Source organism: Lolium perenne, chromosome 2 (genome assembly GCF_019359855.2).
Source record: "Lolium perenne isolate Kyuss_39 chromosome 2, Kyuss_2.0, whole genome shotgun sequence".
NCBI lineage: Eukaryota > Viridiplantae > Streptophyta > Magnoliopsida > Poales > Poaceae > Lolium > Lolium perenne.
The window spans coordinates 89478469-89493398 of NC_067245.2; the positions used below are offsets into that span (position 1 = coordinate 89478469).

The 14930-nt window shown below is 45.7% G+C and overlaps 1 protein-coding gene across 1 annotated transcript; it reads right to left on the reverse strand.

Moving 5' to 3' along the window:
• Positions 1-2019: 2019 nt before the first annotated feature.
• Positions 2020-3142, reverse strand: LOC127333206 (protein VASCULATURE COMPLEXITY AND CONNECTIVITY). Its single transcript, XM_051359548.2, has 3 exons — positions 2906-3142; positions 2559-2767; positions 2020-2444 (listed from the first exon to the last, which is right to left on the reverse strand). The coding sequence occupies exons 1-3, from the start codon at positions 3002-3004 to the stop codon at positions 2222-2224; spliced, it is 531 nt and encodes a 176-aa protein (XP_051215508.1). The 5' UTR covers positions 3005-3142; the 3' UTR covers positions 2020-2221.
• Positions 3143-14930: the final 11788 nt, after the last annotated feature.

Consider the following 14930-nt stretch of genomic DNA (forward strand, 5'->3'; position numbering starts at 1 on the left):
ATCTAAATGCGCACTGAGGGAAGAAAAATTAGGCCATAAGCTGAGGTAATATAACCTGGCTCCCATTCGTAGGCAATGCCATTCCCCGGCCGGGAAGGATGGGACTCTAGGCCGAACAATTCTTGTAGTAGTACACCAGGGGAGAAGTAATACTGTATATCACAAGTAATCTTCATACCAAAAGTCGCTGCATCTGCAACCTTCAAAAGAGCAGCAACATAGCGCATCATCTCCTCCCATAACTCTCCTATCAAAATGATCAGGAGGAGGCCAAAATCGTTGGCGCCCAATGGAATTCATGAGCACCCGGCTGCAATTTTGTGCAATTTTCAGTAGCACGCGGACCCAATGGAATTCCTTTCAATTTCTCTCTCGCATCAATGATAGGTACGCGCGCACTGGTGCAGCAAGAAAAGAACGGGGACGAATTCGCGTATCTGCTCCTAATTTGTCCGATTTGCGGTGTGGTCTCAGAGTCCATCTGCTTAACTGCTTCTTGGGTTATGTCGTCTAGAGCCCGCAGCGCCCGCCATGGCCACCCGAAGAGATCGTTCTAGTTGGATTTCGGCCGCCATGGCCGCGGCCCCGAGCCGCCGCCGGCCATAGACTTTCTTTTCGAGCTTGTAGCGCCCGTCATGGTCCGCGATCTTTACATCTTGCGTGGCATCCGACAAACTTGTTTGTGCTGTTCCATCCGGATCCAGCGGCAAAAGGTTAGCTGCTAATCAAAGTGTCAGTAGTTGGATTGACCGATGGAGAATCTGCACAGTGCAGGAGCAGCAGCTGCCGGCGTAGGTAGAGGCTACGGCCGGATGGGCGGAGACATGGAGTAGCCTAGCATGATAGCTTGAGATAGATGAGCGAGGAGGAGGCAGGCATCCGATGCAACCCACCAGCAGCAAGTTACCTCCGCTGGATTCCTTCGATTGGCATGAACAACACGGCGTCGTGAGCACGGTCGGCGAGGTGGCAGATGTGGGGTCTAGCTACGGCGCCGATGACTGTCAAGAAGGCGACGTCTAGGGATATGTGAGAGGGTCTCGGGTGGCTGCTAGCAGGAACATATGGTCGCTCTACGTAGATGTGATCTTCTCGCTAGATGCAATTCGACGATCTGATCAGGGACCGATGTGCAAGTACATAAAGAAGCAAGCATACTATGCACGGCAAGCCATGGCTACCTTGACGTACCATAATCCTCTTTCCCGGAACGTGCGTATTCCAGGCTCTAGGCAATGCCGTAAGAACTACCGTGACTGATGCAAACTCAACTTTCCCAGATCGTACCTAGTACAGAGAAAAACGTTTTGAGTTGTGTTTGTGAGATAAACCGGTTTAATGGCAGTTATGTGTTATATGTAATTTGGTGGGAGGGTAAATCGGTCAAAAAATGTTGGACCGCAAGAAACCTTATTTTCTTTATTATTAGGTATAGATTATGCTCCATGAAAATGGTCGTGTGATCGGCGTATTACGGAAATGTCACTATCCACCACACGGCGATTTTGAAAGAATCGTGCAGGTACACGGCGATTTGAAAGCTTTTGCCTCAGTTTTTAAAGAATCTTCTTGGGTTGAATTAATCGTCAGTGTCATCATTAACTTTGATGCGAGTACTCCCACCCGGATGAACTACTTAATCCAGATGCAAGGTGGCCTAGGCGTAGGTGCCTTTTGGGGGAAAAGAAAAGAAGAAGCTCCAGGTGGCTAAGTCATATGAACTTACCATGTCAAAGTGACGCCGACAACCACCATCGGTGCTTTGTAGGATTGCTTGCCGACAAGCCGGTTTTTAGAATTCGACACGCTTGAAGCCTTCCGGCCGTGAACGAGAGACTCGGCAAACCTGATGGTACGGGACTTCCATTCCCAAATCCAGCCTCTCGGCCGAGGGTGACGATTCCGAAAGAGAAAGGTGAACATCAAGCTAGATCCTCACGGGGGTGTTTCGTCACCCTGAAGTGGCTGCTGGTTACGCACTGAAAGTGAAAACCTCAAAGATCCCCAGAAACCAGCTAGTAATCAAAAAGATTTTATTGAACACGACAAAACTGCTACACACAATTTATCACCACGTAGTTCAGCAACACGATGCCAACACATCATGCACACAGTGAGCAGAACTGCAGAATCACACCCTATTTCACAGCAGAGAAGAAATTAACCAAGCAAAAAAGCAGGCTCGCGGTTGTAAGGAAGAGATGATGCATGGTCGATCAGGTCAGGTGCGCACGCCGACGGCCTTGGAGCCGCGGCCGCTTTCCTCCCGCGCGGCGGCGTTGGCGGAGACGTAGTAGACGAGGCAGAAGAGGGCGTGCACAAAGCAGAGGATGCCGCCGATGGAGAGGAAGTTGTGCCGCATCACCCCGCAGTGCGCCATCGACTTCTTGGAGTTGGGCAGCGCCCCGAGTATCAGCAGCGCCAGCCCTACTATCAGAACCATCCTGCCGACCGATCGAAACAGTCAAAACACGCACGCAGATTATCAATGTTTATCCTGTGTTCTTCGGATCGAATCACCGTCACCGGAAGCATGCGCGTTGGAGACAGGAGCGTACCATGTGAGGACCAGGGCGAAGGACGCCATATGCCGGTTGGGCGACGAGCGCCGGAGCTTGTCGCCGGAGCAGCAGACGCACGCGCAGCCGCCGACGATGTTGGCGATGGCGTGCGACGCCGCCAGCACCGCGGCCGCCGCGACGCCGAGCTTGTAGGCCTGCCGGACCGGCTGCCGGCACTCGATGAACAGTATGCGCAGGTGCCTCCCCTGCAAGATTCTTTCATTTATTTGCCATAAAACGAACACCACCAAATGACAAGAGTTCGACGACGACGAAATCTCTAGCCTGAATCTCATGCTTCTCCTAGTACCTATAGTATGGTCACACAGGGTCACAGGGTGTACCTGGTTCTGAGCTTTCTCGGCGTATATCCCGAGCACGCCGGCGGCGGCATCCATGGCGACGATGAGGAGACAGACCACCACCGCTTCGACTCTTGCCATGGCTTCTGATACCTTGGACTTCGGTTCTCCCCTCTTCCTTTCCTTAAGGTGAATGTGGAGACTGGAGAAACAGTGATATGGGCACGACAGGCTTCGTTGTCGCTACTAGATGAGTGTGCTGTGTGTAGCCAAGATGCTTTAGGTCTCGGCTTTTGATGATCTTTGTTGTTTTTATATCTGTGCCTTGGTTTTCTTTAGTGATTCCCTCTCACGAGAAAGGCAGAAAGCTCTGCTAGGTTGTGCTTAAAACCAAAGAAAGAAGAGAATGTTAAGGTGGCACGAGCTGACAAGGCTCGAGACATCGATAGCGCTGCTAATAACCCATCATTACTCATAATGCTACTGAAAATACCGGGATTGTTTAACTGATTTTACAGGAAGGCCGAACACAAACGATCTTATGCCTGAAGAAAACTTCTATGTGAAATTCTCACACTGCATCTTGTGTGATAGGAGTACTTGCCTAGAAGAAACATTAGCATATCTTTTTCTTGAATGATGCTCCAGTCACAGCTTCTAGTGTTCTTTCCGCTGAATGGAACCAAGTGGCGAAGCATGACATGAAATCAAGCTGGCACTATTTCCATTTAGTCGGCACTAAGGGAATAAGCATTAGTTAATAAAAAATATGTTGTACTATCATCACACATTTAATTTATTAGATTTAATAATCTCATTTTCTATATTCATGTGAGCATTAGTTACTTTTTTTCGATAAAGGGAATATATTAAGGACAGCGCTGAGGATCCTCCGGAGGCTGCAAACGTCCCAGCCTCCGGGTCCCCCGCCGTTGGATCAAACTAATTTGAACCGTTAGATCAACTTCTGTGTCCAACTTTGTATCAAAATCCCGCTTTTGCTTCATTGAAGCAAAAAAAAGTCCCGCTTTCGCTTCATTGAAGCAAAAAACGGTTCGATTAAAATAGAAAGAGAGCTGCGATGACTCTTCAGACTTTGTTTCATCGCAGCAAAAAAAGTTACGCTTTTGCTTCATTGAAGCAAAAAAACGGTTCGATTAAAATAAAAAGAGAGCTGCAACGACTCTTTCAGACTTTGTTTCGTCGCAGCAAAAAAAGTCCCGTTTTTGCTTCATTGAAGCAAAAAATGATTCGTTTACAAATAGTAAAGAAAAGACATGTTCTCTGACTTTGCTTCATTGCAGCAAAACAAAAGCTCGGCGTTTGCTTCATCGAAGCAAAAAACAGTTTCAATTAAAATAAAAAGGACTCGCTAGACCTTACTGGAGCACCAAACATCGCTGGAGACTCGTTGAAGACTTTGTAGCAAAAACTTTGTGCTGTTGAAGCTAAGCCAACCTCGTGGGAGACCTGGTCGGAGACCTTCTAGCAATAATTTTGTACTAAAATAGCAAAACAGAAAAATATTTGCACCACCACCCGGCTTTGCAACATCGGCACCTTGTAGCGCCGCCGGTGGCGTCCCGATGGTCGACTTGCAGCATTGAGGCAGCGCCGATGTCGATGGGCTTGCAACACCACCACCGCGCTCGACAGCGGGCTTGTAGCACATCGGCGGCGCCGACGTCGGCGGGTTGCAACACCGCGGCAGCGGTCGATGGCGGGCTTGCAGCACCTGCGTCCGGTCTTTGCAGCTGAGGTGATGGGGGCTTGTAGCACCGTCGCCGGGCTTTTGAAGCACCGGTGGTCAGCCTTTGGAGCTCCGATGACGGGGGTTGCAGCACCAGCGTCAGGCCTATGACCCCGGATGGTAGCACCACCGTGCCACCTTGGCAGCAACATCATCACGCCATGGCAGCACCGCCATGCACTAACGGTAGCAACCCCACCGTTCCCTGGCAGCATCGCCACGATACATATGCGGTAGCAACGATGAACACCTAAGATAGCAATACCGGCCTCCGCCGGTAGCAAACCTGGTCGCCTAATGTACCAACAACAGCCGAGCCCGACGATGCCTGGACGGAGCCCTCGCCTTGCTGCCACTACACGCCGCCGTGTGTTTGCAGCACCTCACCCCACCATTTGTAGAAACACCGCCGTGTGTTTGCAGCACCTCGCCCCACCTCCGTCAGCAACACCGCCGTGCGCTCGTGGAGGTGGATGCCGGAGGAGAGGGAGGGGTTGGGGCGGCGTGCTCGTGGGTGCTCTGCCGTGGCCTCCATCTCGGGCGATGGATGGTCACGCTCCTGTGCATGTTCGTCAAGACGACGGCTCCGATTGTGGGCAAGGATGGAGGAAGGCGCGGTAGCAGCGGCTCTGACCGCGACGAGGATGGAGGAAGGTGCAGCAGCGGAGGCCCTGGTCAGGGGAGACGACGTTCGGCAGCCATGAATCCATCCTTCGGCGGCCTTAGGCGGCGCGACGGCATGGGCGAACGCCGGCAAGGGGGAGGCCTGGGCAAACGGCGGCGCGGCAGAGGAGGGGGCGAGGGAGGCAGTGAATCCAGTGGCAAATCGAGGGTGCGAGTGGCGGCGGCAAATCGAGGGTGTGGGCGGCGTGCAGGATTTTGTGGTCGGAATCTCAAGGAGAACAGGGAAGAAGGTGCGGGCGGGTGAGAGTAGCGGTGGTGTGGGGATGGTGGGGAACCGGCGGCGCGTTGGAGGCCAGCGGCGGCGCGTGGTGGGGGGCAGCAGCAGATGCCGACGGAGTCGCTGGACAGGGACGAGCGTGTGCGGCGGCAGAGGAGGTGGGCGCTATGGAAGGGATTGGTTCGGGAGAGACGAACGTGGGGGGACCCACAGCCTTGACGCGTTCGTGGGACACGCGTCACGCGGTCGACCCGGAGGTTGCGAACCACGCAGCCTCCGGCTGATACGAAGTATTTTCCATATATTAATATCATAAGATACCAATTACACCCAATTTATGCAACAACGCAACACCCTAATGGCAGTACGGATGCACATAGCTAAAAAAATAAAAGAAAACTAAAAAACAAAAGTCCCGCTATAGCATCCTAGGCTTAGCAACAACAATACAACCATCACCAAGACAACACCTGAAATACAAAATCTCCAAAAACGACGCCTCCAAGAAGGAAACGGTGCACCAGCGCCGTCATCGCCCGACCAAAGATCTTAGGTTTTCACCCTGAAAATAGTCCCCGCTCTCAAAACAATGCCTCCAACACGGTCATTGCCAGACACAACCAGTTAAGGCTAGACCTTGGGTTTTCACCCTGAAAGGTAGGACTCTGAACTTCACCTGTGCTGCCGCCCCCACTTCCATACCACTGCTGCGGAGCCCGGGACACCAAGCAAGTCCCTCAACAACGCGGAGACTTGAACCTCCCTTAGCTAGTCCTCCGCTCCGGCCTTCATGTTATTCCCTTCATTTGACTGCATCATGGACCAAAATGTCTCTTGATGCCAACATAGACCAGAGCTTCGCACCGCTCCCTCCAGAACCAATCGGCCGGAATAAAAGCATGGGTGCGCACGACCGAATACCACCGATCCAGCAAACTCCAGGCAAAAAAAAGCACTGTTACATTCGCCGGCGGCGCCTTCTAGAACTCAACACTCCTGTCAGATCGAGAAGAGAAAACCTCGGGCAAGTCTTCATCTCCACCCAAGAGAGACCCCAGGCCGCCGCCTTTATTCAGGTCGGGCCCCCACGCTAGCGACCATCCCAGGCTGGCCACAGATGCTGCTGGAAACACTAAGCCCAGACCGCGTTGTCCGGAGACACCGCACATGCCTTGGGCACCACCGCATCCGAAAGCCAGCCCTCCACCGGCGACAACATCCATCGCCGGCTGATGCGTGTAGTTGACACGTCCGTTGGGAACCCCAAGAGGAAGGTGTGATGCGCATAGTAGCAAGTTTCCCTCAGTAAGAAACCAAGGTTTAATCGAACCAGTAGGAGTCAAGAAGCACGTTGAAGGTTGATGGTGGCGGAATGTAGTGCGGCGCAACACCAGGGATTCCGGCGCCAACGTGGAACCTGCACAACACAATCACAGAACTTTGCCCCAACGTAACAGCGAGGTTGTCAATCTCACCGGCTTGCTGTAAACAAAGGATTAGATGTATAGTGTGGTTGATGATGGTTGTTTGCAAAGAACAGTAAAGAACAATTGCAGTAGATTGTATTTCAGATGTAAAGAATAGGACCGGGGTCCACAGTTCACTAGTGGTGTCTCTCCCATAAGATAGCAGATGTTGGGTGAACAAATTATAGTTGGGCAATTGACAAATAAAGAAGGCATAACAATGCACATACATATATCATGATGAGTACTATGAGATTTAATCAGGGCATTACGACAAAGTACATAGACCGCTATCCAGCATGCATCTATGCCTAAAAAGTCCACTTTCAGGTTATCATCCGAACCTATTAAGTTGCAAGCAACAGACAATTGCATTAAGTATGGTGCGTAATGTAATCAACACAAATATCCTTAGACAAAGCATCGATGTTTTATCCCTAGTGGCAACAGCACATCCACAACCTTAGAACTTTCTGTCACTGTCCCAGATTTAATGGAGGCATGAACCCACTATCGAGCATAAATACTCCCTCTTGGAGTCACAAGTATCAACTTGGCCAGAGCCTCTACTAGCAACGGAGAGCATGCAAGAACATAAATAACATATATGATAGATTGATAATCAACTTGACATAGTATTCAATATTCATCGGATCCCAACAAACACAACATGTAGGATTACAAATAGATGATCTTGATCATGATAGGCAGCTCACAAGATCTAACATGATAGCACAATGAGGAGAAGACAACCATCTAGCTACTGCTATGGACCCATAGTCCAGGGGTGGACTACTCACACATCGATCCGGAGGCGATCATGGCGATGAAGAGACCTCCGGGAGATGATTCCCCTCTCCGGCAGGGTGCCGGAGGCGATCTCCTGAATCCCCCGAGATGGGATTGGCGGCGGCTGCGTCTCTGGAAGGTTTTCCGTATCGTGGCTCTCGGTACTGGGGGTTTCGCGACGAAGGCTTTAAGTAGGCGGAAGGGCGGAGTCGGGAGAGTCACGGGGACCCCACACAACAGGGCCGCGCAGGCCCCCTCTAGGCCGCGCCGCCCTGTTGTGGCGGCACCTCGTGGCCCCACTTCGTAAGTCCTCCGGTCTTCTGGAAGCTTCGTGTAAAAATAGGCCCCTGGGCATTGATTTCGTCCAATTCCGAGAATATTTCCTTACTAGGATTTCTGAAACCAAAAACAGCAGAAAACAGCAACTGGCTCTTCGGCATCTCGTCAATAGGTTAGTGCCGGAAAATGCATAAATATGACATATAATGTGTATAAAACATGTGAGTATCATCATAAAAGTAGCATGGAACATAAGAAATTATAGATACGTTTGGGACGTATCAAGCATCCCCAAGCTTAGTTCCTACTCACCCTCGAGTAGGTAAACGATAACAAAGATAATTTCTGAAGTGACATGCTATCATAATCTTGATCATACTATTGTAAGCATATGAGATGAATGCAGCGATTCGATGCATTGATGAAGATAATGAGTAAACAAATGAATCATATAGCAAAGACTTTTCATGAATAATACTTTCAAGACAAGCATCAATAAGACTTGCATAAGAGTTACTCATAAAGCAATAAGTTCAAAGTAAAGGTATTGAAGCAACACAAAGGAAGATTAAGTTTCAGCAGTTGCTTTCAACTTCAACATGTATATCTCATGGATAATTGTCAACACAAAGTAATATAACAGGTGCAATAGGTAAACATGTAAGAATCAATGCACACAGTTGACACAAGTGTTTGCTTCTAAGATAGAAAGAATAGGTAAACTGACTCAACAATAAAGTAGAAGATAGGCCCTTCGCAGAGGGAAGAATTGATTACTATTTTTGTGCTAGAGCTTTTTATTTTGAAAACAAGAAACAATTTTGTCAACGGTAGTAATAAATCATATGAGTTATGTATAAGATATCTTATAAGTTGCAAGCCTCATGCATAGTATACCAATAGTGCCCGCACCTTGTCCTAATTAGCTTGGATTAACATGGATTATCATTGCATAGCATATGTTTCAACCAAGTGTCACAAAGGGGTACCTCTATGCCGCTTGTACAAAGGTCTAAGGAGAAAGCTCGCATTGGATTTCTCGCTTTTGATTATTCTCAACTTAGACATCCATACCGGGACAACATAGACAACAGATAATGGACTCCTCTTTAATGCATAAGCATTCAACAACAGTTAATATTCTCATAAGAGATTGAGGATTAATTGTCCACACTGAAACTTCCACCATGAATCATGGCTTTAGTTAGCGGCCCAATGTTCTTCTCTAACAGTATGCATACTCAAACCATTTGATTGTGAGAACCGCCCTTACTTCAGACAAGACGAACATGCATAGCAACTCACATGATATTCAACAAAGGTAAACGAGTTGATGGCGTCCCCAGAAACATGGTTACCGCTCAACAAGCAACTTATTAAGAAATAAGACACATAAGTACATATTCTTCACCACGATAGTTTTTAAGGCTATTTGTCCCATGAGCTATATATTGCAAAGGCAAAGAATAGAAATTTAAAGGTAGCACTCAAGTAATGTACTTTGGAATGGCGGAGAAATACCATGTGGTAGGTAGGTATGGTGGACACAAATGGCATAGTTATTGGCTCAAGGATTTGGATGCACGAGAAGAATTCCTCTCGATACAAGGCTAGGCTAGCAAGGTTGTTTGAAGCAAACTCAAGTATAAAAGGTGCAGCAAAGCTTACATATGAACATATTGTAACTATTATAAGACTTTACATTGTCTCCTTGTTGTTCAAACACCTCAACCAGAAAATATCTAGACTCTAGAGATCAATCATGCAAACCAAATTTTAACAAGCTCTATGTAGTTATTCATTAATGAGTACAAGGTACATGATGCAAGAGCTTAAACAAGATCTATATGAGCACAACAATTGCCAAGTATCACATTATTCAAGACATTAAACCATTTACCACATGCAGCATTTTCCGTTTCCAACCATATAACAATGAATGAAATAGTCCAACTTTCGCAATGAACATTAAAGATGAAGCTAAGAACATATGTGTTCATACGAAACAGCGGAGCGTGTCTCTCTCCCAAACAAAGAATGCTAGGATCCGATTTTATTCAAACAAAATAAAAATAAAAACAAACAGACGCTCCAAGTAAAGCAGATAAGATGTGACCGAATAAAAATATAGTTTCACTAGAGGAACCTGATAAGTTGTCGATGAAGAAGGGATGCCTTGGGCATCCCCAAGCTTAGACGCTTGAGTCTTCTTAAAATATGCAGGGATGAACCACGGGGGCATCCCCAAGCTTTGACTTTTCACTCTTCTTGATCATATTGTATCATCCTCCTCTCTTGACCCTTGAAAACTTCCTCCACACCAAACTCGAAACAAACTCATTAGAGGGTCAGTGCATAATTCATATATTCAGAGGTGACATAATCATTCTTAACACTTTTGGACATTGCACAAAGCTACTGAAAGTTAATGGAACAAAGAAATCCATCAAACATAGCAAAACAGGCAATGCGAAATAAAAGGCAGAATCTGTCAAAACAGAACAGTTCGTAAAGACGAATTTGAAAGTGGCACCAGACTTGCTCAGATGAAAATGCTCAAATTGAATGAAAGTTGCGTACATATCTGAGGATCACGCACGTAAATTGGAAGATTTTTTTCATTTTTCTACAGGGACTACTGCTCAAATTCGTGACAGCAAGAAATCTGTTCCTGCGCAGTAATTCAAATCTAGTATTGGCTTTACTATCAAAGACTTTACTTGGCACAACAATGCGATAAAATAAAGATAAGGAGAGGTTGCTACAGTAGTAACAACTTCCAAGACTCAAATATAAAACAAAAGTACTGTAGTAAAAACATGGGTTGTCTCCTATAAGCGCTTTTCTTTAACGCCTTTCAGCTAGGCGCAGAAAGTGTGTATCAAGTATTGTCAAGAGATGAAGCATCAACATCAATAGGTATCTTAGATGCTCCCCCATCCGTAGTGGTGCTAAGGGCTTTGTCAATTTTAGGCCTATAATAGTTTTTTTGGCTTAGGCACTTTAGAGACATACATAAACTTTTGCTCCTTACCCACATAAGCTTTCTCCTTAAACTTAAGAGAAGAAAAAGTTGAACCCAAGGTTCCCATAGCTTCTTCAAGTTCACCAATCCTATGGGTTCGATTATCATGAGTAGCACAAGTTTCTAAAACAGCAATTCTCTCGTTAATTCCACATAGAGATTTATCAAGTTTATCAGTGCTATTAAGTAATATTCCCAATTTAGTCTCAATACTTGGAAGATCTTTTTCTATGGCTTCCAACTTTTTCATGACATCTTCAAGAGAGATTTCAATTTTAGCTTCATTAACAGGTGGTATTCCAACTAGACTCTCAATAATGCAACTAGCTTCTAAAGCCGGAGTGCCTAGGAAATTACCTCCCGCAAGAGTATCAAGAACATACCTATTCCAGCTAGAGATTCCAACATAAAACTTCCTAAGTAGTATAATAGTGGAGTGTTTCTTAATGCACCTATGATGAGCATCGCTAATTCTATACCAAGCATCTTTAAAACTTTCTCCCCCTTGTTGCTTAAAGGAACGAACTTCAACTTCCGGATTACTCATTTTTAGCAGTAGTAAATAAAGCAAACTAAATAAAGTAAATGCAAGTAACTAATTTTTTTGTGTTTTTGATATGGAGAACAAGACAGTAAATAAAGTAAAACTAGCAACTAATTTTTTTGTGTTTTGTTTAAGTGCAGCAAACAAAGTAGTAAATAAAATAAAGCAAGACAAAAACAAAGTAAAGAGATTGGAAGTGGAGACTCCCCTTGCAGCGTGTCTTGATCTCCCGGCAACGGCGCCGTAAATTTGCTTGATGCGTGTAGTTGACACGTCCGTTGGGAACCCCAAGAGGAAGGTGTGATGCGCACAGTAGCAAGTTTCCCTCAGTAAGAAACCAAGGTTTAATCGAACCAGTAGGAGTCAAGAAGCACGTTGAAGATTGATGGTGGCGGAATGTAGTGCGGCGCAACACCAGGGATTCCGGCACCAACGTGGAACCTGCACAACACAATCACAGAACTTTGCCCCAACGTAACAGCGAGGTTGTCAATCTCACCGGCTTGCTGTAAACAAAGGATTAGATGTATAGTGTGGTTGATGATGGTTGTTTGCAAAGAACAGTAAAGAACAATTGCAGTAGATTGTATTTCAGATGTAAAGAATAGGACCGGGGTCCACAGTTCACTAGTGGTGTCTCTCCCATAAGATAGCAGATGTTGGGTGAACAAATTACAGTTGGGCAATTGACAAATAAAGAAGGCATAACAATGCACATACATATATCATGATGAGTACTATGAGATTTAATCAGGGTATTACGACAAAGTACATAGACCGCTATCCAAAGCATGCATCTATGCCTAAAAAGTCCACTTTCAAAGTTATCATCCGAACCCCTTCCGTATTAAGTTGCAAGCAACAGACAATTGCATTAAGTATGGTGCGTAATGTAATCAACACAAATATCCTTAGACAAAGCATCGATGTTTTATCCCTAGTGGCAACAAGACATCCACAACCTTAGAACTTTCTCACATCGTCCTGCATTTAATGGAGGCATGAACCCACTATCGAGCATAAATACTCCCTCTTGGAGTCACAAGTATCAACTTGGCCAGAGCCTCTACTAGCAACGGAGAGCATGCAAGAACATAAATAACATATATGATAGATTGATAATCAACTTGACATAGTATTCAATATTCATCGAATCCCAACAAACACAACATGTAGGATTACAAATAGATGATCTTGATCATGATAGGCAGCTCACAAGATCTAACATGATAGCACAATGAGGAGAAGACAACCATCTAGCTACTGCTATGGACCCATAGTCCAGGGGTGGACTACTCACACATCGATCCGGAGGCGATCATGGCGACGAAGAGACCTCCGGGAGATGATTCCCCTCTCCGGCAGGGTGCCGGAGGCGATCTCCTGAATCCCCCGAGATGGGATTGGCGGCGGCTGCGTCTCTGGAAGGTTTTCCGTATCGTGGCTCTCGGTACTGGGGGTTTCGCGACGAAGGCTTTAAGTAGGCGGAAGGGCGGAGTCGGGAGAGTCACGGGGACCCCACACAACAGGGCCGCGCGGGGCCCCTCTAGGCCGCGCCGCCCTGTTGTGGCGGCGCCTCGTGGCCCCACTTCGTAAGTCCTCCGGTCTTCTGGAAGCTTCATGTAAAAATAGGCCCCTGGGCGTTGATTTCGTCCAATTCCGATAATATTTCCTTACTAGGATTTCTGAAACCAAAAACAGCAGAAAACAGCAACTGGCTCTTCGGCATCTCGTCAATAGGTTAGTGCCGGAAAATGCATAAATATGACATATAATGTGTATAAAACATGTGAGTATCATCATAAAAGTAGCATGGAACATAAGAAATTATAGATACGTTTGGGACGTATCAAGCATCCCCAAGCTTAGTTCCTACTCACCCTCGAGTAGGTAAACGATAACAAAGATAATTTCTGAAGTGACATGCTATCATAATCTTGATCATACTATTGTAAGCATATGAGATGAATGCAGCGATTCGATGCATTGATGAAGATAATGAGTAAACAAATGAATCATATAGCAAAGACTTTTCATGAATAATACTTTCAAGACAAGCATCAATAAGACTTGCATAAGAGTTACTCATAAAGCAATAAGTTCAAAGTAAAGGTATTGAAGCAACACAAAGGAAGATTAAGTTTCAGCAGTTGCTTTCAACTTCAACATGTATATCTCATGGATAATTGTCAACACAAAGTAATATAACAGGTGCAATAGGTAAACATGTAAGAATCAATGCACACAGTTGACACAAGTGTTTGCTTCTAAGATAGAAAGAATAGGTAAACTGACTCAACAATAAAGTAGAAGATAGGCCCTTCGCAGAGGGAAGAATTGATTACTATTTTTGTGCTAGAGCTTTTTATTTTGAAAACAAGAAACAATTTTGTCAACGGTAGTAATAAATCATATGAGTTATGTATAAGATATCTTATAAGTTGCAAGCCTCATGCATAGTATACCAATAGTGCCCGCACCTTGTCCTAATTAGCTTGGATTAACATGGATTATCATTGCATAGCATATGTTTCAACCAAGTGTCACAAAGGGGTACCTCTATGCCGCTTGTACAAAGGTCTAAGGAGAAAGCTCGCATTGGATTTCTCGCTTTTGATTATTCTCAACTTAGACATCCATACCGGGACAACATAGACAACAGATAATGGACTCCTCTTTAATGCATAAGCATTCAACAACAGTTAATATTCTCATAAGAGATTGAGGATTAATTGTCCACACTGAAACTTCCACCATGAATCATGGCTTTAGTTAGCGGCCCAATGTTCTTCTCTAACAGTATGCATACTCAAACCATTTGATTGTGAGAACCGCCCTTACTTCAGACAAGACGAACATGCATAGCAACTCACATGATATTCAACAAAGGTAAACGAGTTGATGGCGTCCCCAGAAACATGGTTACCGCTCAACAAGCAACTTATTAAGAAATAAGACACATAAGTACATATTCTTCACCACGATAGTTTTTAAGGCTATTTGTCCCATGAGCTATATATTGCAAAGGCAAAGAATAGAAATTTAAAGGTAGCACTCAAGTAATGTACTTTGGAATGGCGGAGAAATACCATGTGGTAGGTAGGTATGGTGGACACAAATGGCATAGTTATTGGCTCAAGGATTTGGATGCACGAGAAGAATTCCTCTCGATACAAGGCTAGGCTAGCAAGGTTGTTTGAAGCAAACTCAAGTATAAAAGGTGCAGCAAAGCTTACATATGAACATATTGTAACTATTATAAGACTTTACATTGTCTCCTTGTTGTTCAAACACCTCAACCGTAAAATATCTA